Source organism: Halyomorpha halys, unplaced genomic scaffold (genome assembly GCF_000696795.3).
Source record: "Halyomorpha halys isolate HHAL.00 unplaced genomic scaffold, Hhal_1.1 Scaffold670.1, whole genome shotgun sequence".
NCBI lineage: Eukaryota > Metazoa > Arthropoda > Insecta > Hemiptera > Pentatomidae > Halyomorpha > Halyomorpha halys.
In genome coordinates this window covers 293,208-317,996 of record NW_027106188.1, presented here as the reverse complement: position 1 = coordinate 317,996, position 24,789 = coordinate 293,208, and the positions used below count along the sequence as shown (strand labels likewise).

The window sequence follows — 24,789 nt, the reverse complement described above, 5'->3', positions numbered from 1 at the left end:
GTCATAGCCCAAATAAAATCAGTTTCATCTTATGAAAAGTATAAATACTGATATCACAAGTATTGGATGTGAAGTTTAGGTATTGATGATTGAAGAAGTTTTTCGGGGGGTGCGGTCAGCAAAGAACAACATAAATAAACAAAACCATATTTATTTATTTTATGCCGACGTTTCGACCTGAGTTTCAGGTCTTCATCAGAGGTTATGGCGTAGAAGGTAGGCCTGCAACTTAAGTAGGTATTGATATCGGTCAAAAACTATCGATACCACTGAGTATCGAGTATTATGGAATGGTATATATTGTTATATTGAACGCCGGTTATGTAAACATGTAAACATAATATTTATTTTAGTTAAGCATAATTGATTAATGAGCATTTATCTATAAAATTTATGATAATAAGCACGTTAGATTATCATCAATGCGGTTGCTCAGTGAAGTAAAATGTTATTTCTCTTGTGATTATTATTTGTGACCCCTTAATCTGTTATAAAATAAAATAATAATTTTAACTATTTAAATTCACAACACCACAAATTAACATGGATATATTATATTCATTAAGGAGAAAACATATTGCCTCTAATAGGTCGATGAATGATTTTGATTGGTATGTATTATGATTTTTCGTTATTCTCTGCTGTTAGCTTATCATATATTAATTTTATTTTTGATTTTAGTTTACATGAAGGGGTATCACTTTGTTGCATATCAGTTAAAAATATTGTCGCATTTTCTATGCGAACAGAATTGGATGATACCTCTGGTAAAACTTATGGATCACACGTATATGTTGCTGATTTAAATACTCCTTGGCATAGCTACAAGTAAGTTGTTAAAATCATATTTTCTTCTTAAATGAGAAATTTGGATTGAGATTCTTATTATTAAACAATGTCTGTTTGAAGTTAGTAACAAAAAATTTTAACCTGTTTCTATTATGAAGTGTTTTAATCACCGTTTATCAACATTGACAAATACTATGTAGATTTGTATCATGGAGGTTTAAACATGAGCTTGATCCAATTTCTATAATAGTGAGTTTAATGGTAATGGTAATTCCCCTTTTTAATTTTTTATGAGATGATTGTGCTACCATCTTAGTTTTTAATTTCTTATTATTATTCTCTATTTATTATTTTGTTTTATGTCAAATCTCACATCAAAATAGTAGCATATTGTTTTAGTGAACTTAAACGTGTTTTAAATATTGTCGATTGAATCATGGGATGGTGTAGCATTGTATGTTTCTGATGTCAAATTGAGCAGGACTGGGCAAATGGTGTCAAACTCTTATTTTATTTTATTACTGATGTTCTGTGTGTCACATACTACCTACATTATTCTTTATTTTCAGCAATGTTATCTTTGAGCTGTATGCTTTAATATTGTTTAAGTAATAGTATGGGAGCCCATGTAGAATAATGTGTTTTATTTTACAAAAAATTTTGTTTATTTTAATCATTTATGTTCATGGAGATGAACTTAATATAAATATGTCTGCGCCTTAATGTCACAAAAATTAGTTTTTGAAAAACTATATCTCAGAAATATTAGATGTAGCAATGTCTATTATTACTCAAATTGAAGCTGGTATAATGCTACATTTAGTAGTTTATAATATCATCTTTGTAGTATTAGTAATAGTTTCCATGATATTTACCGAAATATATTCACAAAATGTTGTTTTTGGTAGAAGGAAAACATTTTTTTACTATAAAAAACTGTCCCTAGAACCAATTTGACTTATAGATTTCTATTAGCATCAAAGTTAATCTTGTTTAATTCTCATTAAATATATTATAATGATCAACTATGTAGGAGTAGTAGTTTTCATATTTTTTTTAAAAAACAAATATTAGTTTTTAAAAAACTGTATCTTGTGGAATTAATTCGTGTTAATAATAATTCAATAAAAATTAATAAATTAATTAATATTATTAATACCTCTACTGGTATTAAAATTTTAGCTAATGTACTCTTCTAAAAAAATGTTTTGATAATATTTTTCACCTAGTTGGTAGCTATAAAGATATTTAGCACTGAATAAAAAGTGAATGGTATAATTCAAATGGCCACCATTTTTTATTCTGGTGGCTTGAAGGCGGCAGACACTTATTTCTTAGCTTATCTTGAAGGGTATCAGTGAATAAAATAAATGAAACTTTGTGGTGTAGTACGTCACATTATTCTGCCTTCAGACTACAAAAGTTTTAATATACATATTTAAATTAAAAAATTGTTACAAACAATGTTTCAAAGTGTGGTCTATAACTAAATATAATAAGAAATGTCCTTTACAAACAATGTTTCAAAGTGTGGTCTATAACTAAATATAATAAGAAATGTCTTTTACAAACTATGAGGTCGATCCGTACTTCATTATGGCTTTTTATATTTTAACATCATTATTTAATAGGGTGACTTCTACGAATGGTGCAGTTACATCTCTTGAGTGGGATTCCAGTGGTGAAAAACTCCTCGTTGCGACTGATGGAGGTTCTGTTTCAATATGGTCATCTAGAGACCATGTTCTGAACTCATGGATTTACCTTGGTGGTACTACATTTTCGGGTGAAGCCATTATATCGGCTGCTTTTTTCCATCCTGGAAGAAAGGTAATTTTACAGTTCCAGATAAATCATTATCAAAGATAACAGTTCAGATAAGGTTCTGGTGACCTGTTCTGTTTAAGCTAAGTTGAATGTTTACATACTTAAAATGTATTAAGGCTCCAATTTTTAATAAAACAAATAATATTCTTGGGTATTACTATGTTTAGTTAGTCATGTATTATTAACAATATTCCATAGCTTTTTTAGTGAGGAAGTTGTTTCTTACTAGTCATTGGTACATATTATAATAGGTATTAGGTAGTTACGTATTATATGTCTGTTATACTGTTTGTTTGAAATAAGTGGTGAGAGCAATTCGTTCTGGTTTATTAGGTCTTACAGTAATGCTAAAGACAAAGATAAACTTGAGCTGCAATTTAATTTGTGTATGAAATACCCCGTGAAGAGACCTGCAAGAAATCCTATTTTGGAACCTCGGAACAGTATCTGAAATGAAGGATGTATAAACAAATAAAGTTATAGTTACATAACAAAGACTAACAAACCAGACACACTCCCACCACTCGTTTCATGTAAATAGAAAAGGTAAATAAATTAAAATTATTTATGAAAAAAACAGTTTCAGATGAACAATCTATTAACAAAAAATCAGGTATATCCAATTTTAGTGCATGTTACTGTAATCTCTTAACTACATAAGACAAAACTAAGAACACTAATAATTAATATAAAATATTAAACAGACTGATTATACACTGGAAAGTACAGTTAAGATTACAATTAAGATTGAAAAAAAAACTGTTTTTTTTTCGCTGAAGGGATGACTACCATGACTATGAAAATCTCGAAACATTACCACAATGTATTTATTTTATTATTGAATGAACCTCAAGATCCTCAAAAATGTATATCATTAACAGTCAAGAAAAAAATTCATCAGCATATGTTTATATTTACTGATGAATCAACCTATTTATGTGAATCAAGTTTTTATATTTATCTTAAAATCATTTATTATGACTTTGTTTTTAGATTAGCATTGTTGCTGAGAAAAAGGATTCGCCGTTATATTCTGAAAAAATGAACCATATTAAATTCTCACCTTCTGTTAGATGTTTTGGTGGTTCGGGAGCTGAAGGATGTCTGTTAATAACAGGAACTGGAATTGCAGGAGCTGTTGCTCTTGATCGTGAAGGAAGAATTTTTACAAAATGTGAAAGCCTAGCCCTTACTCGTGCTGCCCTTTCGGTTGCTGATATTGCTCATGGAAAGAGTATGTATAACATTTAATTCATTATTAGAGGTTAGGTAGTAACTTAAAACACTAATTTGTATTATGTTACAAAATTAATCGACATGAGGAAATATCTTGATGAATTAATTATCCAACTTCATTCAACATCATTTAATAATTTAATTAAATAATTCAAGTTTTTGAAAAATTCAGTACAGAAATGTCATCCCCACCCTTTGTCCAGACCCATCCATTCTGACTTTGCAGATCTATAAGACCTTAAAACCAAATTACAAATTTGAGACTTACAGTATTATTTAATTAACTGTTCAAGATCAAGAAAATAATTCCTCTTTTATTTCATAATATGTAGAATGAAAGTAGGAACTGAAGAAACCTGTGCCCAGGATTTGGGTATTAATCGAATAACATAACAGTCGTTTTCTCTACTTTATAAATTAGTAGACCTTATGAACAAGTGATTTTTTTTAATTAATTAATTAAATATATTGATGTATGACATCTAAAATTTAATAGGTACGATTTACAGTTAATTTGTGGATTTTTTTATTTTCTAAACAGTTATAGTCGGATTATGGGAGAATGGATTATAATCTTTATTTATAAACTAGCTAGTGTGGCATTGCTCAAATTTACAGTAAATTGCAAAGGAATTATTTAGAGTGTTGAGGGTATTTCTTTCAAGATCTCAGGTAGGCAGTGATCATCTTTGTATTCTCAGGTCCATAGTTCGAAATTTTAACGAGCTCAAAATAATGTCGATTAAATATAATCTGTCATACTTCATTTTTACATTTTGTGTAGAAACATGACATTAAAATTGTATTTAGAATAGACTTTTTATATTTGTATTTCACTTATAATGTAAATTTCATTAATGTTGAAAGTACTGGACAAGAGTGGGGTGTGGCACTCTTGTCTCCATTAGGTCAGTTGAAACAACCCCTTCTGACTTTTTCCTTAAACAGATATAAATAAATAATAGATCTGAAATATAGTTTGATTAAATATTTTTATAAGAAGAAGATGATAGGTGGTGTGGTCTGGATATAACATAAATAGGTTTTACTTTACTGACTTCACCCCGAACTATTTTCTCCCCGTATATTATCCACCGTCAACTATCATTACATTGTTACAAATTTTATAGTTTATAGAGAAATATTTATGTTTATAATGCACATTTTATATGCATAAATAATATGTACGATACCATTTTGTTGATAGACGGTGAGTTCGTTGTTGCTGTCAGTAACAGCGATGTGTGCCGAGTTCAGTGCTACAGGGTTTCAGTCATTTTACTTGATGAGAGACTTCATATTACATCACAAGCTCTTCCAAGTTTCTTTCTTCATAGTTTTAATTCTAATAAGCATCATCCATGTTAGTATTTTATTTATTTATTTATTTTTTAAATATATAGTTAGTTTGTTTAAATATTATGATTTTACAGTGGTATTAAATGACTTTAATTGTCGAACTTTACATATCATATGTAATCACTAATCTAAATAATTTTAAAGAACTTTCTGAATTTATTAGTTTATAGGTAGATGTTTCTATGTAATATATTTTAAATAAACAATAGATTGTCTTTAATAGTAGAAATAATTCACTGAAAATAAAATATTATACCAAAATATTTTCAATAATTAATTGCTACTTTTGGCAATAGTTATGGCTAATAACTTTTCTTTTTCCTGTCCCATATAAATTATTACATTAATATGCTCTCATATTATGTATTTATATTACAAATGCTATATTGTTTTTAGTTGGGAAAGTTAGTGGCTTGAAATTTGTAACCCGGGAAGACGCTGATTCTTTAGTAGTATCAGCTAATACACAAAGTGGAGGGCTTGTTGAAGTTTGGCAGCTCACTGAAAGAGCTGTACCGGTTCACAGGGTGTTCCAACCTGTTCAACCGCCACCGGAAACATTCAAAACTGTTGTAAGTATATAATAAAATTAATTCTTATTATATATCTTGATCCCCTTCTAGTTTTTAAAGATTTATGGAAAAGTTATTCAAACATAGTATTATCTAATTAATATCTAATTTACTGTCTATTATTTAATAGGATTTTTTTATTAGAAAATAAATTTTAATTTGTCATCTCATGTCCTATTGATTTTATGTATTATGAATACAGTTGTTTGAATTTTTTTTTAAGTTTTCCAAATGTTTACAGGCATTTTTGTTTTATTTTATTATTATATTGTTTGAATCAAGGGAGGATAGGTTTGGTATAATAATAAAACAAACACCTTCTTGTCGTTTTTCCATTTTTATTCTGACATGTTATGGATTTACAACGAAGTATTGTAGTATCAGACTTGTAACTCCACTAGCTGACTGGAGTCTATCCAAGAAGGTTCAAGAGATAAGTCGCCACTGAGATTCCGATACCTATGTATACTAGCTGCTCGTTGTTTACCCCGTTCAGATAAATATGAAACTGCTTCATTTTATTTACCACCTATTGAGTTGCCTTTTTTTTTTTTATTATTTTATTGTTTCTACAGTCAGCAATGTTTGTTAAATCAAAATCTACTCAGGTGAAGAAATATTTGAACTAAACAAATTACTAAATGACCTCAGTTGTAAAAGAGCATTAATGGATCAGTTAAAAAGTTGCACAACTAGTTATTTATTTATTGTTTCTTTTTTTTATGTAATCTCTTTCACAATTATTACTAATTAGTGTGATTCAAAAGAAAAATTTATTTTTGTTTAAATTTAATTTTAGTTTTAAGTTCTTGTTCATTAATGATCTTTTATTCTCATTATATAAACCTTATCTGTAATTCTCTCATTTCAAATTTAGATTATTCTTTTGTTTATACAATGTTAATTTTACATTTTCTTTCTTTTATTATCTTCCCTGAAATATTGTTTTTTTTAAACATTTTTTTTTTTTTAACACAGTTGTGAAATATTCAAATTAACAGTGTTATTTGAAAAAGGGTCTAAGATTATGTTTAAGCTTTATAACATTGCTTGCCCCAACAATATTCCTCCATTAAATATTTTTAAATTCTATGGTATATAAGTTAAGAAATATTATTACTCAAAACCTTCCTATTTGAAAATTCAAATTTCAGAAGTTTCAATATTAACGATATATTTATTGAATCTGATTACTGTTTTAGGCATGGCAGTATGAATGCAGTTACACTACTAGTCATTCAGTAACTTGTGTAACAACAAATAAAATAGCATTAACCACTGCTGCCCCTCCACCTTCCTACGTTTTAGTCGCTACGTCAGATTCTAATGTTCATTGTCTTTATAGGGATAACCTTAAGTCAGTGAGTATCATTTATACTCTTTAATGTATATCCAATATAAGTTTTCTCTATATTTAGTCATTTTGATTAAAATTTTTTAAAGGTTGGCACTAGATCTTTGGCGTGTGCTTGGTTCGAAGATACTGCTAAACATCAGCGCCTTTGTACACAAATAACACACATGGACCTTACCTGGCTTGGGTGTGCTTTGGTTGTTGTTGATTCACATGGCCAACTCTATCTTTTTAAAGTTCCTCCGATTTTGGAACCTGGTATATAATTTTTTTTCTTTTTAAATTTATACCTGAAAGATTATTAATACCTTTTTTGTTTAGAGACATTAGTTCATTTCAAGATTATTTCAATTTTATAGCGAGTTATATATTTATTATTATGATTTTTATTTTTTTCGTTTGTGTCAGTTTCTAAAAATTATCACTTGAGTTAACTGCTATTGCAAACTTACTATTCGTAGATTCCTTATTCATTTTTTTCCTTAAATATTTTTATTGCAGTGTAACCTGTATAACCAGGATCTCAAGGGACCTAGGATTTTTTATCACTTAAAGAGACTCTTCATTCACTATTTTCTAAATAGCCAGGTTTAAAATGACAGTTGTCTTATGTAGAGGGTCATGCTAAGAGAGGTTGAATTGTACTGCTTTTTATTTATATTGGTGAAAATGTTAATAAAAAAAATCATTTATATTAACACATTAAATTTTGTCTATAGTTTGTTTGAAACTTTCCAGTATCATAATTTGACAATAGCTTTAATTTTCCAGCAGATGTTAGTAAATTAAACTGTTGTTTAGACATTTTATGCTCTTTTATTCACTTGTTTATCTTACGAAACCTAATAAAGTACTGAAAAATAAAGCATGTGCAGGAGAAACTCAAATACTTGTAAACAAACCTGATAAATTGTTTTACTTATATTTACCATTTAGCCACAAGGTCCCAATTGTAGAAGAAAACATAGAAAAAATAAAGAAATCAAATCTCAAATATAAAGGTTTTAAAACTTTCAGTAATTGAAGTATTTCAATGCAAAAGTATTTGGACCTCATTGATATTATCAGTAGTAGAGGTTTTTCACATATAGCAGATTTACTTAACCAGGTTACACTGTAAATTATCATAAATTTTTAATATTTTTTGTTTAGTCCAATGGATAGTTTATGCTTGATATTTCACTTAATAACAATTTTTACATTGTTGAAATGATCTGTTATTCAGGTGTTAGTATGACTGTCAACGTGGCAAGCGCTCTTCTGGACTACTGTTTAGTATCTGGCACTGACAGCTGGGATGTTCTTGTTTCGTTGCAGTCTTCTATAGTTGACGCAATAGCTGACAGAATATCTGATAATTTCAATAAACAACCACAAGCCGTACAACAGTATTATTATACCGCCCATTTACAGATGAGAATGGCTTTAGCTCGGTTAGTAAACATCCCTAAAATGTATTGTAATATTCACCTTTTATATTAATAGTTATATATTAATGTAGTATCCACCTTTTTATAGTTATTTAAATTGCAATATATGTAAATATTTAAACTATTGTAAATTGACTTATGAGTATCAAATATTTGTACTTTAAAAATAATTTGAGTAATTAAGGCAGCTAATACTATCATATATTATTTAGAAAATTTTCTTATTTAAAAACATGGTCCTCCATAGAAATTTTTTACTAATAGTCTCTCCTGATGTAAAAACCCTCAGTTCAGAAATGATTGTTTTAGAATCATCTAGAGATTAAGAAGATATTTGGATTAAAAATAACTCATCTTCTCAATTTGTAAATATGGTTGTATCATTTTGAACATCAGCCGAAATGCTATTATATTACGCAAGAAGGGTTCAAATATTGTTCAGCTTTCATGATTTTCCTATATTGAAAATGTTTTTAATAATTTCAGAAAAATATTAGAGTAATTACGATAGCTTGATGAGCCTCATCATCAGTACTTGCTGGAAAATTAAATTTATTATTCTACATTAAAAATGTTGTCAATTATAATAAAAAATATCTGTTAGTCTCAACTGTTTATTCTCTTATAACTTCAACGTTTTGACCCTTCTCAAAGTCATCTATTAATTAAAAATTACAATCTAATCATTAAAAATTACTTTTAAAAAAATTCTTGATTATAAATTATTCTACCTTATTTATAATATCTCAGATAACAATAATGTCATTAAAAGATTGCATGCTGTTCTGCATATGTCAAAAATATACCTTAGTCAATTAACTTTTAAAACATAATTAAAAAGACCTTGTCATTTTAGTGATATTGTAACTGTGATATTATAAATAAAGTAGGATAATTTATAATGCAGAATATTATTTAAAATAATTATTAATGATTAGATTGTAATTGAAATTGTTAATTGGTTTATATTCTTGAGATTGGTCGGAATGGTTAAAACCTTGGAGTTATTAGAGAATAAACATGTCGAGACTATTTGAATATATTTTATTATAATTGATTAACATTACCAATCTCGGACAATTAATTAAATTATATATAAATAAAAAATTTTGTTTTAAAATTGAAATTTTGGATGTATAAAGTACGATGTGTGTAAAGAGATCACTCTTTATTTGGATTGAATTCTTGAAATCTCATCCATGTTTTGACTGTAGTTTTTGGTAATATAGGTCCAAATTATTATAATAGAACGTTATTAGGATGCTCATTCCTTCATGAATACATATCATCTATATGGCATATGAATTAGAATTTTCAAGCTATTGAACATCATAAAAGATCACATCAAAAAGGATGAGAAACTGTTTTAAAAAAAAAAAGAAAAGAAAAAAGTAAGATCAATAAATTGATGAAAAGCAGTTGCTAAATCACTTCACACTTGAGGTCAGTTAACTTTATCGCTACCAGTTAGTCACACCTACCAGCCCACCATCCTCTTGCCGTTACTAACAAATTTTTTAATTTCGTTCCACTTCACACAAATAATTGTTTTACAAGATAGCCATATAAATATATTGGTGTATCAGTGTGCCTGATTGCCTGGATATCCAATGTGTCTTGTGCCTTTTTATTTTTCCTTGTATTGAGGCTTTACCACTCTTCACAGATGTGAGGGTATTCTGTCAGGATAACTTTTATTTGTTGGGATCTTCACTCCAACTTGAGATGCCCTTTAGATGTTATTTATGTTTGAGGTTTTACATAATTTGTCCCATTTGTGATTTTTTTTTTCAATTTCTCAAGTTATAATCACTCAGTAATTTCAATTAACATTCAGCCCATATCAGTTTTATTAATTTAAGCTATATATAATATCAACTTTTAATTCCTAGTACTGTGTTTAGATTAACTGCTAATGGACAAGCAAAAGCTGCAGAATTGAATTCACTATTAATGCTCCATGCAGTCTCAACCGCTTTTACTTCACTTCTTAGACCCTCTGACCTGTCCAGTCATGAGAAGGGCCCTGCGGATAGTGTTGCAAGTATGTTTGTGTTTCATAAAGCAGTGATAAAAGTTCATTTCGCAGTTATATAAATTTGTTATGTTACTTTATATATAGAAAGAAAAACACTTTATTAAAAATGTTGTGCTGGCCAAATGCTTTTTTAATATATATTAAAAAAGTAATACATAAAAAATTATAAAGTTTCAGAAAACAATGATTAAATAAACTCTGTGTTTATAATTTACGCTACCTTCCCCTGAGCCCATGCATGTGATGGTAGACGATTCCCAGCGAGTCCAGGATTATATTTTCAATTAATTTAAATAACTTTGATTATCAGAATAAAGATTAATTCTTTTTATATGAAGATTTAATTAATTAATACTTTTTACATGAATATTGTCTTAATTAAATATGGAAAGTGAAAAATGATTGTAGAGTCTTAGTGTATATTTTAAATTTTTTATTGTTCCTGTCTATTTTATTGTTTGAGCAATAATTCTTTGTTTAAGGTTTGTTGAATGAGAATCAAAATTCGGATATTGATAAAGTACTTATCCATTTGGAGTGCAAAGAGTTTACAATGGAACCCAGCAACTTGCAATCTCTCCAACAATTGATACAGTGGACTGCCGATTTAGCATTAAACATCCTTGCAAGATTACCAGAGCAATATAAATCTCCTGCTGTGAGTTGAAATGACAATTCAATAATAACGATTTTTATTTCTATTTACTTGTGATATATAAATTTTTAAAAATGTGATTTAGAATCATTATTTTAAAAATTTAAAAAGAAACTTATAATATTGTTTATTTGTGATGAACAAATCTCCTGCCTTTGGTTTTTGATTGTGAAGCCTGTTTAATAGCAGGTTTATGCTGCCATAACTTTTTTGGGTACATCCAGAGTGAATTGTGTACATATTTTCATCTAGTTTTGTGGGGTCGTTGCTATGTTAAATCATTTTGCTCCTCAATTACGTGTTAATTGTCGGAATAAGGGATTATACGTATTAGAGCATTGATTTAATGTCAAGTTCACTGATTCATGAATTGAACACAAGCTTATTGACCATGGTCAAAGATGTTGTGGGTGAAATGTTGGGAAAATAGTTCAATATCAATTATTTTTTACCAATAAATTAACTAAAATAATTATTACCTTAATTCAATAGAGGAACAGTATTAAGACAAGAAAAACATAGCATGTATAATATAGGAATGGAACAATACAACAGGGTTTCATTCCAGACTAGGAGGTTAAGACGAACTTGTTTAAATTTTTCCCTGGGCCTTCATTTTGGATGAATCATCAGTTTCAAGAAACTGATGGTCAGACCCTATTGTCAAAATTTTTCGTTTATCTTTTCTAAAATTTCTTTTATTGTTTATCTTTATTTTTTTTAGTTTAGTTAAATGTTAATGAACTTGATCTATAATTTCAAAATAGTTGTCTTCAAAACAATTAATTAATAACTTTTTCTTTTTGAAAAAATTATAGTATAAGTTTTGTGATATCATTCATTGCTTGTGATGTTATTAATTTGTTTCTATTGGAGTTTTATTTTTTCCTATTCGATGATCTAAAGATTTGTTAGTCTGAATCCGCAATGTTTTAAAAGGCACTGCTGAAAACGATTACCTGATAATATTGAGGGAATGAATTTAATCAATAAATATTAAACATAAACCATAACTAAATTAATATTAAACATAAACCATAAATAAATCAAGATTATTTTATATCTAAAAACATCATATAATATTAACTCTATATGCTTACCACTGATGAACGCAAAGCAAGAGTAGTTGTTGCATAAAAAACAATACTTTGATTTTGAGAATACTTTTCTGTTTTTTATATCATTTATGGCGGTTATTTATGTTGCTTTAAAATAATATTTTTGCTTATATCATTAGAAATAATTATTTATCTGTTTCTAGGGTGATTGCCTGAAGGATGTTAAGGCAATAAACACACTCAGAAGTTTACTAGTCATTATTAGAGTGTGGGGTCTATTAAGGCCAACTTGTCTTCCTATGTTTGTGAAGTCAGCCGAGAATCTTGATGTTCTCTTGCTTCTCTTCAAATTACTTTCTAAGTTGGCTCAAGGACACGAACCTGAAGAAAATCTTTTAGGTGAATATTTTTTATATTTGTTTGTTACAGGGAATCATGAATGTATGAAGGTACTCCTATAAACTATCGGCTCCTTCCCCTACAACTTAGTCCCGAAAAGTTTTGAAGAAATGTTATTTTGAACCTTTGTTTAAGGAAACCCCCTCAAACATTTTTAATAATATATAAAGATCCTGCCATCTCTCGGCTAACTCCCAACTCACATTGAAGGGAAGTCTCCAGGAAAATTAGGTTCCATAAAAGATCATTTTGAGACACACTTTTAATTTTATATATTATGAATTTATCTGTTAAAATCTTTAATTAACACTGCACATCAGGAAAGGTTAACGATAAAACAGTTCTAATAATAAGTCCTCACAAATATGTGCTGAATGGACTCTTTTACAGCCCACCCTGAAGGCTCTCCACTGACAGGAACACTTAATGTTAGAGCCTTTCACTTGTTGCTGTAATGTTTTTTCTTAATTGTTGCCTATTTACTATTAAAAATGGCAGTTTTCATATTTACTGGTGATCATTTATATGGATTCCTCGTCTTAGAGTTTTATATATATATATATATATATATATATATATATCAGTCAATCATATATATTGTCTTTCTGTTATATAGAAAAGTTTTTAGTGATCACCATTTACTATTTTATTTATTTATTTTTTTCATACGCTTCATTAAAATATAATTAGTACTTTATAGATTGATAATACATGAAATGTACATTTTTTTAATGTAAATAATGAATTTTATTTTACATATAAAGGGAAATAATAAAAATGCTGGGATAAATACTTGAACTTAATTTGTTTTTCCTACTTTCACTATATTGAAAAAAATAATACAACCTGAACTACAGAATACATGTAAATTACAGTTATACAATTTTAGGAATGAATAGTACAATTAAATGAACAGTTGTATAATTTGTAAAATGGAGACAGGGTTTAACCCCCCTACTCTTTATAATTTATTTTATTTTATTATAAATAATAATTTGTTTTCAGATGAATGCTGCCTACTTCCGAGCCAGGTTATGATACCACAAGTTAATCCTACGACACCGATAGTTTGCATAGCATCTCCTCTTCTTCCTTATCAAACTTTTCCTATTCAGGTATTTCATACTCATTTTATTTTTTTTCTAATGACTTCTCTCTTTGTGAGTTTTCTTAACCCTTTATAGGACATGATTGCCAATGTTTTTTTTTTTTTTGACCTTTTTTCATTAGAATATGCTGTTTTGAGTCCAGATACAAAGTTCAAAGAGATTAGGTGATTTTTATCGTGTATTATTATTAGAGTGGTATGGTTAATTTATCAACCTTTGTGCACATATTCTATAATTTCATCTTATACACTCTGATTGAAATACTACTTATTTTGAAAAACAATAAAATAATTAATAAAAATAGGATTTGACTTCTAAAATTTGCTTGAATAACCTCTTCCAGATCATCTTGGTTACATGAATTGAATATTATTATTTTATTTATTTTTTTTATATTTCTGAAGATAAATCAATAAAATACGAATGAAAAAATACGATGATGCTATATACTGAAGGTTTTGGGGTATACTATATCTCCCTCCTCAGCATCTAATTCGTCCCAGTATTTTGACTCTCCCAACAATAGTGGAACAAATTAGATGTTGAGAGAACATGATGTTCCTGAAATGTTCAATATATGTATATCAAACACCATTTAGTTTTTATTGTGACCTGGAGGCAGGAAATGGAAGCTCAAAATTTGAAATTTATTCATTCTATAATAATAATTTAAAAAAATAAAACAACACATTAATCATGATAAAGAAAATAATTTAATAATAATAAAATGTACTTAAGAAAAGCATGGATTAGGAAGTTTTTTTTGCCACAAACTACTCTTGAAATAACAGGTAAGTTATAAAGTAAATAATTAATTTTATTGAATTAATATGCAATCAATATATACACAAAATTACTTTTACTTTTAATTTGAACTGAAAAAATAAGCTAGTAAAACATACTACATAGTTAACAAAATAAAAAAATACTTGTTGACTTATTGAAAATCTCAATACACATCTGATGAAAATACAACCACTTGCAAAGATCCCTGTAACCTACCACTACCATCATTGGCTCTTCTAACTTCAGTTAAAAACCTTAAAAACCCTTAGAACCTTAAATGAGACAAACACAGTATCTAGTTTTTTAAAAACCAAAAGAGGTCAGATATATCGACATGGTCCGTAACTTCAGTGTCCTATAAAGATTTAAAAGTGCCTTCCTTATTTGCAGTTCTAATGTAGTAAAAATAATTTCTATTATATGCTTCAGCTTGAGTATGGTGTGGAACCAGACTGTTTAATGTTTGAACCTGAGAACACACAACTGGAAGGATGCCTTGCTACAGACCAAAGTCTAGATACCATAAGGCATTTGTATCTGGGAAAACAACCGTTTGTTGTGAAACAGTGCTGTCGGTAAATATCTTATCTTCATTTTAATATAATTCTAATAAAACTCCAATACAATTGTTGTGAAATTTAGATTTTGAGATGTTTATTATTTAATTTTTTCTTTTTTAAATTAGAGTGCTACCAATGGGTAGTTTCTCTACAAGCCTGTAACACTCCAATTTAACTTAGATCAGATTTACTAAATGTATTATAATGTACAGTTGTAAATAGCAGTAAATGAAGGTTGGGGATTCGATTCCCACCTGGGATGGTCAAAATTTATTTCTTGACTGCTGTGAATTATCTTTTTTTTAAATTATTATTGGCATGACAGACCGTGGAGGTCCAAGGCTGCGTGTGATGTATTAGGGAAAAACATCGTTTCTTGATGTGGTTTTCATGGGGATGGATTCATCACCTATTTTTTGTGTGAGTGCCACCCATAGGCTAAAGGGCCTCACAAATGCCCGGGGTAGGCTGTGAAGTGAGTATAGTGTAATGTTATGTTTGAAAAAAATCTGAGTAGGGCCAGGGACTCAAACTCACAACCTTTGGGTTGGTAGACAGGCTTGTTGCCATGCTGCTACCATTACCCCCTCTGTGCTAAAAGCCCCCTTTATTATTGAAAATATATTTATTATTTCAAGAACAATGATTCTTATAAATTATTGTCATTTGAAGTTGTTTTTGGAGGAAGGGGGTTATCATATAGGTCACCACCCTATTCAAACTAGAGTAGGAAGGTCGAGTTTTTTCATTCTGTGAGGCCCCCATGAAATAAAAGTCAACCTGCCCACGTCATAATCAAACCAGCGCAGCTGTGGTTGTGAGGTTGCTAAAGTGACACCTTAACTCACTTGCTTACAATGGCCTCAATTTGAAAAAGTTGTTGATTGATTAATGAATGAACATTATTCTTATATTAATATGATACTGAAATTAGTTGACCCTAATACTGTTCTCGTTTATTGTTTAAAGAAACTGTTTCGCTTGATAGATAAGCAGTCTGGTGGATATATATCTGATTATTTTCTATTCTAATTAATGGATGTTCTGTAAATCTAAAAATGGTATTGGGTCCGCAAACTTCGAGTAATTTATTTAAATATTTAATAATTGAGATTGCAGTGAATCTGACTTAAGACAAGGAATATAATTGGGTTTTAGTTATTTTATTTCCTGCCAAATGTTTGGTGCTTTTGATTCAAATAATAATCTTATGTATTTGACTTAAGTATTTACATTATAATTTAATTATGTTTGTTTTTTTGTTAACAGTTGTGGTGGTAAAACCCAAGTGCAGCTGTCTACTCCACGAACTGCTGCAATTCGTGCATGGGACCAAAGATGGTTAAGGTCATGTCGCTGTGGTGGTTCATGGAGAATTCATAAATATATTTAATTATATGAATTTTTCAGACTTGTTATTTATATTTGTTGACTGAATATATTGTTTTTATTTTAATATACATTTTTTTATGTAACAAGTATTTTTATTTAAATATTTACATCTCTTATTCCTATGAACATCATGATGATATAGAATATTTTGCTTATTTAGAGCCCTTAAGGACTGGTTATTGTGTCCCAATATAGTGAAATCTTCGTTAACACTAACTAAAGTTCCCTTATTAATTATTAAAAAAATGGTTCAGTGCATCAATTATTTAATTAAATTGCTCAATTTTTTTTTTCTGTCTTAGCAGCCATATTTGTGAAAATAACTCATAGTAAAGCACTCTATGGGGATTTTTGATTTGCTTATATTATCCTATGCCCACAAAATAAATTTTTAACTTTTTTAAGACACATCATGTTGCTTACTGATTAACAAGAAAGACATAGTTTATGTTTTCAATTTGTCTATAATTTCTTAAATATGGTAAATACTGTATACGTTCGAATATAGGTGGAGGTTTTTTTTCTGAATTTATTTCCTTCAGATAAATCTTTTTCTACTTTCAGATATTAAATACAGTTTATATTAATAATAAACCAACATTGTTTTCTTTTTATCATATATTTTGGGAAGATAAAATGCAATAAAAAAATTTGCTCAAAACAGATAGCGATGATGTTTCCTCACCTATTTGGTTTTTTTCTATAAAAACAAAATTAATGAGGAAATAAAAGTGAGGTTAAAGGTGGGATATGCTTATTATTTTTCAATTTTGAAATTACTTAGCTCGCGCGTTCTGCCTAAAAACTTGGAAGTTAGAATACACAAAACTTATCCTTTCCGCTGTTCTTTACGGATGCCAACTTCTTACACTAAGGGAAGAATAGAGACCTTAAGATTTTTGAAAATGAAGTATTATGTTAAATATTCAGGCCAAAAAAGATGAGTTTACCAGAGAATTTAGAAGGCTGAACAACGGCGAGTTTAGGGAACTGAACCTCGTAATTATAATTTGGGTTATAGCATTGTGGTGAATAAGATGTCCCATCTCTCCGAGTGAGGTTGTAGGGTTAATAACGAATGGATCCCTAAAATGTTAATTAACACTAAATGATGGGTAAACGTCCAAGGGGTAGACCAAAACGTAGATAATAGGATTGCATTTAGATTGATTTAGTAAATTTAGGTTTTGAAGGGCAGCACTGGACAGATGTATTTCAAGAACGATTGGTGGTATTGGCATTGAACCTTCGGGTTCAATAAGCCTTTTATATTATTATTATTAAATGAAGATTTGGCCTATATTCAAGGTCAGCACATATTCAGTTCTGATCTTGAAAAATTTGAATTTGATCAAACTCCAGTCACATCATATTTCCTTGTCTGCTTTCAGAGTTTAAATACTGTTTATATTAATAATGAATAAAAATTCTTCTCTTTTTATCATAAATTTTTTGGAGAGGAAATATAATAAAAAAATTTTGCTTAAAACAGAAAGGGATGGTAATAATGTTCAATAAAACTGTTATGTTTAAAATGAGAGTTGAGAAAGAAAACAAATGTTATGTGGAATTAAAGCAGAAGAATAAATGATGTAATAATACTTAAAATTATGAATTGAGAATATAAACCTAATTTATGTTGAAGTAGAGACAGAAAGGTATGTTATAATTTCAAAGCTTTGGCATAACATTTTTATAGTATCTATTTCCTTTTTGAGAAATTTATATTTAAGTTGGAATATGAGTTCCTATTAGTTTAATTTTTACTGTCACACACTTTTTCCATAAAAATTATTATTCTATAATGAATCAAGTAATCATTTCTTTAGAAATTATCAAACTGCTGTTCATAAATAAAATTCTTATCACTAAAGTTTTTTAGAAAAAAATATTTTTATTATTATTATTTAAACACATTATCTTAAAAACTAAATTAGATAAAAAATGGTGGTAGGAGCTAAAGTTAAGAAAAAACTTGTGCAATGTAAATTATTATTTTTTATTTTGTATCATTGGTTAGTTTTGAGTTAGAATCTTAATTAATAAAATGTGAGGCACTAAAAAAGAATCAAAGGAAATTGATGAAAATTAAGTCATAATTTGTCTACACATTATTAAAATATTGTTCATAAATAAAACACTTATCACTGAAGTTTTTGAGAAAAAAGTATTTTTTTTTTATTATTATTTAAATGTGTTGTTTTAAAAACTGAATTAAATAATAAACTGTGGTTTGAGGGAAAATTAAGAAAACACTTGTGTAAAGTAAACCAGTATTTTCTACTTTGTACCATTGGTTTTGAGTTGAAATCTCAATTAATAAAATAGCTTTTGTTAGTGTTAATATTAATCCTCCATAAAGCAAGTATTCAAAGTGGATATTGTATTAAGTAATTTTTGTATTGTATAACATGGGATTTTCAGGAACTTTAGAAAAAGTATCTGAAGTAGTATGATAGCATATTATCTGTTAGTAGAGTTTAAATCTACCTCTGACAGGATAAATAGACCAATGCTTTATGGTGCTCTTCATGAACTCTGGATCCCTCCTAAGGTGACTAGGCTGGTAAAGATGAAACTGGATGTCAAATGTTGTTCCCTCAAAATTCAGACAGATTTCCAGTCAGCTTCCCATGAACAAAGAATTAGGCTCAGGGGCACATTAGCTTGCCTGCTATTTAACCTAGCCCTTTGTTGTTGGAGATTCTGGCACTCAATCCAATCCAAACCAGTGCGAAGATATTTACCAAACTTTTCCAGTTATTAACATACGTGCATGATATATATTGTTGCTAGGTCTTCACTAGAAAAACTTTTTTCAAAGCTCCTCATATCAAAGCTGCTTAAGAGATGAGCCTGACAATTAATCAAAACAAGACCAAGTACATTTGCACATGTACCATGGAAGCAACACACTCCACTTCTTTGGAGGATATGTAAAGTTTGGCCACTTCAAGTTCCAGAAGATAGACCAGTTTACTTATCTTGGCTCTATTGTTAGGTAAGAAAATAATATTTCCTTTGAGATAAAGAGAAAAATCTTCAGTACCAACAGGAGCTATTTTTGGCTTTGGAAACATCTCATCAGCCAATTTCTCACTAGAACGAAGATATTGCAGACTAACTCAAATGAATACCAAGGAGAATAAAATCCTCATTTTTGAGAGAAAGATCCTTTGAAGAATATTTGGTCCAATCAAAATTGGTAACCAATGGAGATGACAGAAAAATGCGAAAATATATGAGCTATTTGGGGAAGCTAATATCATCAGACTTATAATGATAGGAGGTCTACGCTAGACTGGGCATGTTGTCTGAATGAATATGGATAATGGGCACTGGATACAAGAACACTGCTGGAAATGAAAAACTGGAGAGCATCAACACTAGAACATCTGGTGAAAGCTTTGTGGGGATGTCAAGGCCCACATCTGGCTGTAGAGCCAAGGGAGAAGATGTTAAGATGGGATTTTAATTGATTATTCTTAGAAAAAAAATGTTGAATATTTTTTTGTTTATTCAAATCTTTTAAAAAAAAGTTACATACATACATTTAAAATTTAACACTAATACTAAATCTAGTAATATCTAAGTTACATAAAACTTAGTGAGTGTAAAATAACATCCTCACCATGGCCAAACGCCTATATAAGGCCGTTAATATTTTATTCTAATTGCATTAGATAGAGGTTCGACCATAGGCTTTATCAGATGAAATAATAAATAAATTATTTCAAATTCGTTCATCAGGTCTGAATATTATACATTTTTTTTTAAAGACCTGGATGAAGGAGGTATGGCATGTGGCCTGATTTACCAATCAACTCCTTAATATTTATTCGTTGTCATCAGGTACAATCAATTAAAATTATTTTAATATTGAAATGAAATAAATTCATTATCAAGTAATCTCTTTGTATATATGTTCTCAAATTTTCCATTATGACTTTGTATGTTATAAGTTGATCTAGATAAATCTGGGTCACATCCCGCCTAACATTAATCTAGTTATTAAAACTCAAGAAAGCACCTTTGAAGTATAAATACATTAATTCCTGAAAAATAATAGAAGTTAAAAACAATTGAAGAACTTTATAAAGACTTTTATGTACATAAAATACGTTTTTTGAGAATAATCTTTGCAAAAAGCTTCCCAAAATTTGCGAGGCATATATTAATTTTTTTTCGATAATTATAATTGCTAAATTAATTCTTAGTAGCTTCATCCTCATTAATATGCAATGGGTATTAATAAAAAACCATGTAATAATTTACAAATTAAAGTACTAATCATAAAAATCAATATTTTTTTTTTTTAAAAAGTTGAAATTTTTTTTATATAACACAAAGTAGTTAAGTTATTTAGAAGAATTTTTATTTATTTTTTATCCTATTAAAATTTTATTAATTATCATTATAACGATTATAATGATTTTTTTTTTAATTGTAGCAATTATTTTTATTTATTATCTTTTTGTTTTGCTAAGTCTTATCGCCAGTGTTACTTCTGGCTTTGCTTTGAGGATGAAGAAATTTATTACACAGTTCAATAGGTTTGTTACACTGGTTTTTAAGGTCTTCATTTTAGATTCATAAAACACCTCGGACGATTGGAGAGCTGGGGAGGAGCGAGGAGAGGCTGCTTCGACAGTCGCTTGATCCTGCAGCACATGGCAGCCAGGGCGATTGACAGCATGGTGATAAGTGTTGCAGTGGCTGCTGTCAATGAAGCAACAAGCCCACTTCTTAAGCAGACATTATTTCCAAGGCCTCGTGGTACGGTAGCTGTGGATAAGACAGAAAAAATTCCATTTAAATAAAATGATTAGTTACAAAAAAAAGTAAAATGTTTATTCCATGATGAATTTATAAATTTTTTGTTAATTCCATGATTATTTTAAAAATTGTTCAATCCTTTAATACTTGTAAGTAATATAGTTCCAAGTAAATTTGTTTTTTAATATCTGTCTATTTGTTTCTTGTTTAGCTGAGTCTAAGGATTTCACCAGGTGGTAACAATAGTAACTGCAACGAAACTATAATTTACATTATTTTTTCTAAAAAGACATATATTCAGTGACTATGCATATTCAATTGAAATTAAAATGTGAATTTTATGTTTTTACTTATATTTTAATTAGAGTAAAACAAGGTATAACTCATGAAAATTAATGAAACTTCAAAATGCCCTCAACAAAATGATAATAACAAGTAAGTTTTTGGCAACAGACCAATTATTATTTATTTTACCACTAAACAAAATGAAGCTATCAAGGTGTACTCGGGTAGTTTAAGACATTAATTTATTTTTTTTCATTCCAAAGTTGTGTCACTAGTAGGTGAAAACAATGAGAGGAAATCTAATGTAATTGAATGTAAAACTCAGAAAAAAATTGTTATTTTTAAAATTAAAAACAACTAACTTGTTCAGGCACAACTCATCTGTGAGATTTAAAATTAAATTTCTGCTTAGATGTAAGGAAAAAAAACTGAACTTTTCAATTTACGATTACAATAACATTTTTACATGATCATATGAATAATCTACATAAAACATATTTAACATATTATGAATTAAATAGGAAACAAAAATAAATATTTTTGAATTAGGGACTGAAACATAAGTTAATGACTACTTTAGGAAAATAAAAATTTAAATCCTGCTTCAAATAAAAAAATAAATACTATTAAATCCTAAACTTAAAATTAGGAAACAAAAATACTTATGTAATCAGACACAACTTGTTCAATAGAATAAAATATCACAATAATGTCAATAGTGAAATTTTAACCCTATCCTTGTGTGTGTGGTAGGGAAGCAGAAATCCTGTCCTTGGAAACAAACAAAACTAGGTACTTCATCTCACAGATTAGTTATAGTCAACCCATATTGAGAATCCAATTTAATATGAAATCCATTTAAAAATTTTTCACTAAGCTGTACTTTAATATTTATACAAAATATTTTTGTGATTGTTTCATATCTTTTTTTTTCTAACGATAAAAAATTATTAATTATTTGTATTTTGATGAACTTCATTAATTTTACCACAAGAAAACTGTTTCATTTTCGAGATATAATATAAATAACTATCTTGCCCTATATAGTATTCCTGGATCAATCTGGAGTTAATGTACCATCCACAAGATAATCATCATGGTGGCAAACTCTATGTAATGAAATAATAATATTATAAATAATATCAATACCAAATAGATTTATAGAATAAATTAGATTATACATACTATTGGTTAGCGCAGCTTCTTCGGGTCCTTCTTGAAGAACACGCAAACTTTGAAATAGAGAGATGTTCTGTGAAATGTTGCCGATAACTGGAGTATCTACAACGGATCGCTTAGTAAGCCCTTTTGCATTTCTCCAATGGCATGGTTGGCTCTATATAGGCATAAGAAAATTACTTTAGTTTGCATTATTTTAATTTTTAATGCAATAATAATTGACTATCAATATAATTATTAACTAGGAAAAGTTACTGAAGCAAAAAAAAAAAAATATAATGATGAAGTAGTTCAAAGGTTTTTATTAATTACATAAATTACAAGCAGAAAGTTTCATAAGGATTAGTTTAGATCTACTTTGGAGAGATAAGTACTATATTACTTAGTAGTGGTTATTCCATTTGTGTGTATAAGAACACGTACAGATGGAATAATACCCCTAGCTTTTTAAAAGAAATGTAGAATTACTTTAAAGACCACCTTCAATCTGACAGATGCAACACACTCTGCTTATGCACTAAACCCCCTGAATTATTTTAAAAGGTAAAGAGGAGTATGTTGTCCCTCTCTCAGGAGCACAGTTTATTCAGGACCATAATTTTCTCTTAAGTATAAGTATACTTACTGGACATCGCCCGTGGCACATTCTAACATCACATTCTATGTATAGAGCAGGAGATCCAGTAAATCTGAAAGTCTTCATGTAGGCAAAAACTTGGGTTTCAAATACACCAGCTTCAGACCAAGATCCTCTGAACCGAGATATCAGCTTATCATCAACCGGGCATCTGGCCGATAAAAAAATTTCAAACATTAGAAATAATTCAAATTTTATGTTAGTTAAAGGAATATTCATCTCTCGAGTGGTCTTTTTTTATTTCATAATAAAATATGACTCAGGAGTATTATAAGTTTGAGAATAATGTACATAAAAGAATGGATTTTGCTATATTGAAGAAGATTATATTTCATCCTTAATAATTAAAAAAATTAAGTAAAAATATTTTCTTAGTAAACAACCTAACTTACCCATATTGATCAATCAGCTGGATTCTTTTGTTAGCTCCATTATGAGCATAGCAGTCATTAACAACAATATCAAAACCGTCTGTAACAAATAAGAAGATGGTTATTCATATAATCAAAATACCTGATTTTAGCTTTAAATAATGTATGTTTATTAATCTTTCGTTTAAATGAGGGTGGTTACTTTTATTTATTACTAAGAAAATATGTTACTAATGTCACATTTACCATATTTGCTTCTCATATAGATGATCAATGTCAGTGGGTCTCCAACTCGAACTGGCCCTGCTACTCTGTTCCCATTTGTGCCATAGCCGTATCTTAAAGAGTAATATAAGATTGTTAGGATGTGCTGGGTAATAATAATAAATGAAAAATGAAAAAGTCAAATGCCTATAGTTTTACTTATAATTAATACATTTTTAGTATTTATGAGCATGCAGAAGCCTTGTCAGCTTAAATAACAATATGGAGGTACTACAATAACTTATAATTAAAATAATCCAGGATAGTAATAACCGATCTTAGGTTAAATGGGTACAGATTTGAACATGTCCAAACATTCAAGTGCCTTAGGGCTCACCTACACGAATCAGGCAACAATGGCTCAGAAATCAAGAAATGTGCTAATGATTCTGGAAAATTGTTTTGGATCTTGAATAAATCTTCCTAAACAGAAAAGTAGTGAGGAATCATATCAAAATAAAGGTGTTCAAGTCTGCATTAGTACCACTACTCACACATTCCTTTGAGTCCTGAACAATGATGAAGAACATTAAGGACATATCCAGGCAATAGAAATGCGGTACCTGAAGAAGGTGGGAGGCAGAACCTAGTGGGACAGGATAAGGAATGCAATAAAGACCAGTCTCAGAGTGAAATTATAGAGGAATCCCAACTAAGTTAGTCTGGTCATCTTAGAATGCCAAACCATCATGCCAGAAAGGCCTATGATGCCG

At 29.0% G+C, this 24,789-nt stretch overlaps 2 protein-coding genes across 3 annotated transcripts in view; one reads left to right on the top strand and one right to left on the bottom strand.

Moving 5' to 3' along the window:
- Positions 1-308: 308 nt before the first annotated feature.
- On the top strand, positions 309-16,639 carry MED16 (mediator complex subunit 16). Its single transcript, XM_014427782.2, has 15 exons — positions 309-611; positions 682-828; positions 2,421-2,619; positions 3,610-3,850; positions 5,060-5,215; positions 5,608-5,783; positions 6,986-7,144; positions 7,227-7,395; positions 8,363-8,570; positions 10,472-10,611; positions 11,088-11,263; positions 12,522-12,717; positions 13,723-13,832; positions 15,042-15,187; positions 16,442-16,639. The coding sequence occupies exons 1-15, from the start codon at positions 544-546 to the stop codon at positions 16,563-16,565; spliced, it is 2,415 nt and encodes an 804-aa protein (XP_014283268.1). The 5' UTR covers positions 309-543; the 3' UTR covers positions 16,566-16,639.
- A 4,296-nt stretch (positions 16,640-20,935) lies between these two features.
- LOC106685208 (uncharacterized) overlaps positions 20,936-24,789 on the bottom strand; it is a 98,746-nt gene continuing 94,892 nt past the window's right edge. For both annotated transcript variants that reach the window (XM_014427764.2, XM_024360748.2), the window contains exons 8-12: positions 24,059-24,150; positions 23,834-23,912; positions 23,430-23,592; positions 22,811-22,961; positions 20,936-21,349 (exon numbers count right to left, since the gene is read on the bottom strand). In XM_014427764.2, the coding sequence (XP_014283250.1) occupies positions 21,144-21,349; positions 22,811-22,961; positions 23,430-23,592; positions 23,834-23,912; positions 24,059-24,150 (691 nt within the window). In that variant the 3' untranslated portion in view covers positions 20,936-21,143. The remainder of the gene's footprint in view (positions 21,350-22,810; positions 22,962-23,429; positions 23,593-23,833; positions 23,913-24,058; positions 24,151-24,789) is intronic.

What these genes read in the sequence shown, in the direction of transcription:
- MED16 (XM_014427782.2), top strand. Translation starts at nt 544, where the DNA reads ATGGATATATTATATTCATTAAGGAGAAAACATATTGCCTCTAATAGG. An exon ending in TGATATTGCTCATGGAAAGA is followed by an intron (nt 3,851 to 5,059) that starts GTATGTATAACA and finishes TTTTGTTGATAG; the next exon opens with ACGGTGAGTTCGTTGTTGCT. An exon ending in ATCAAACTTTTCCTATTCAG is followed by an intron (nt 13,833 to 15,041) that starts GTATTTCATACT and finishes TATATGCTTCAG; the next exon opens with CTTGAGTATGGTGTGGAACC.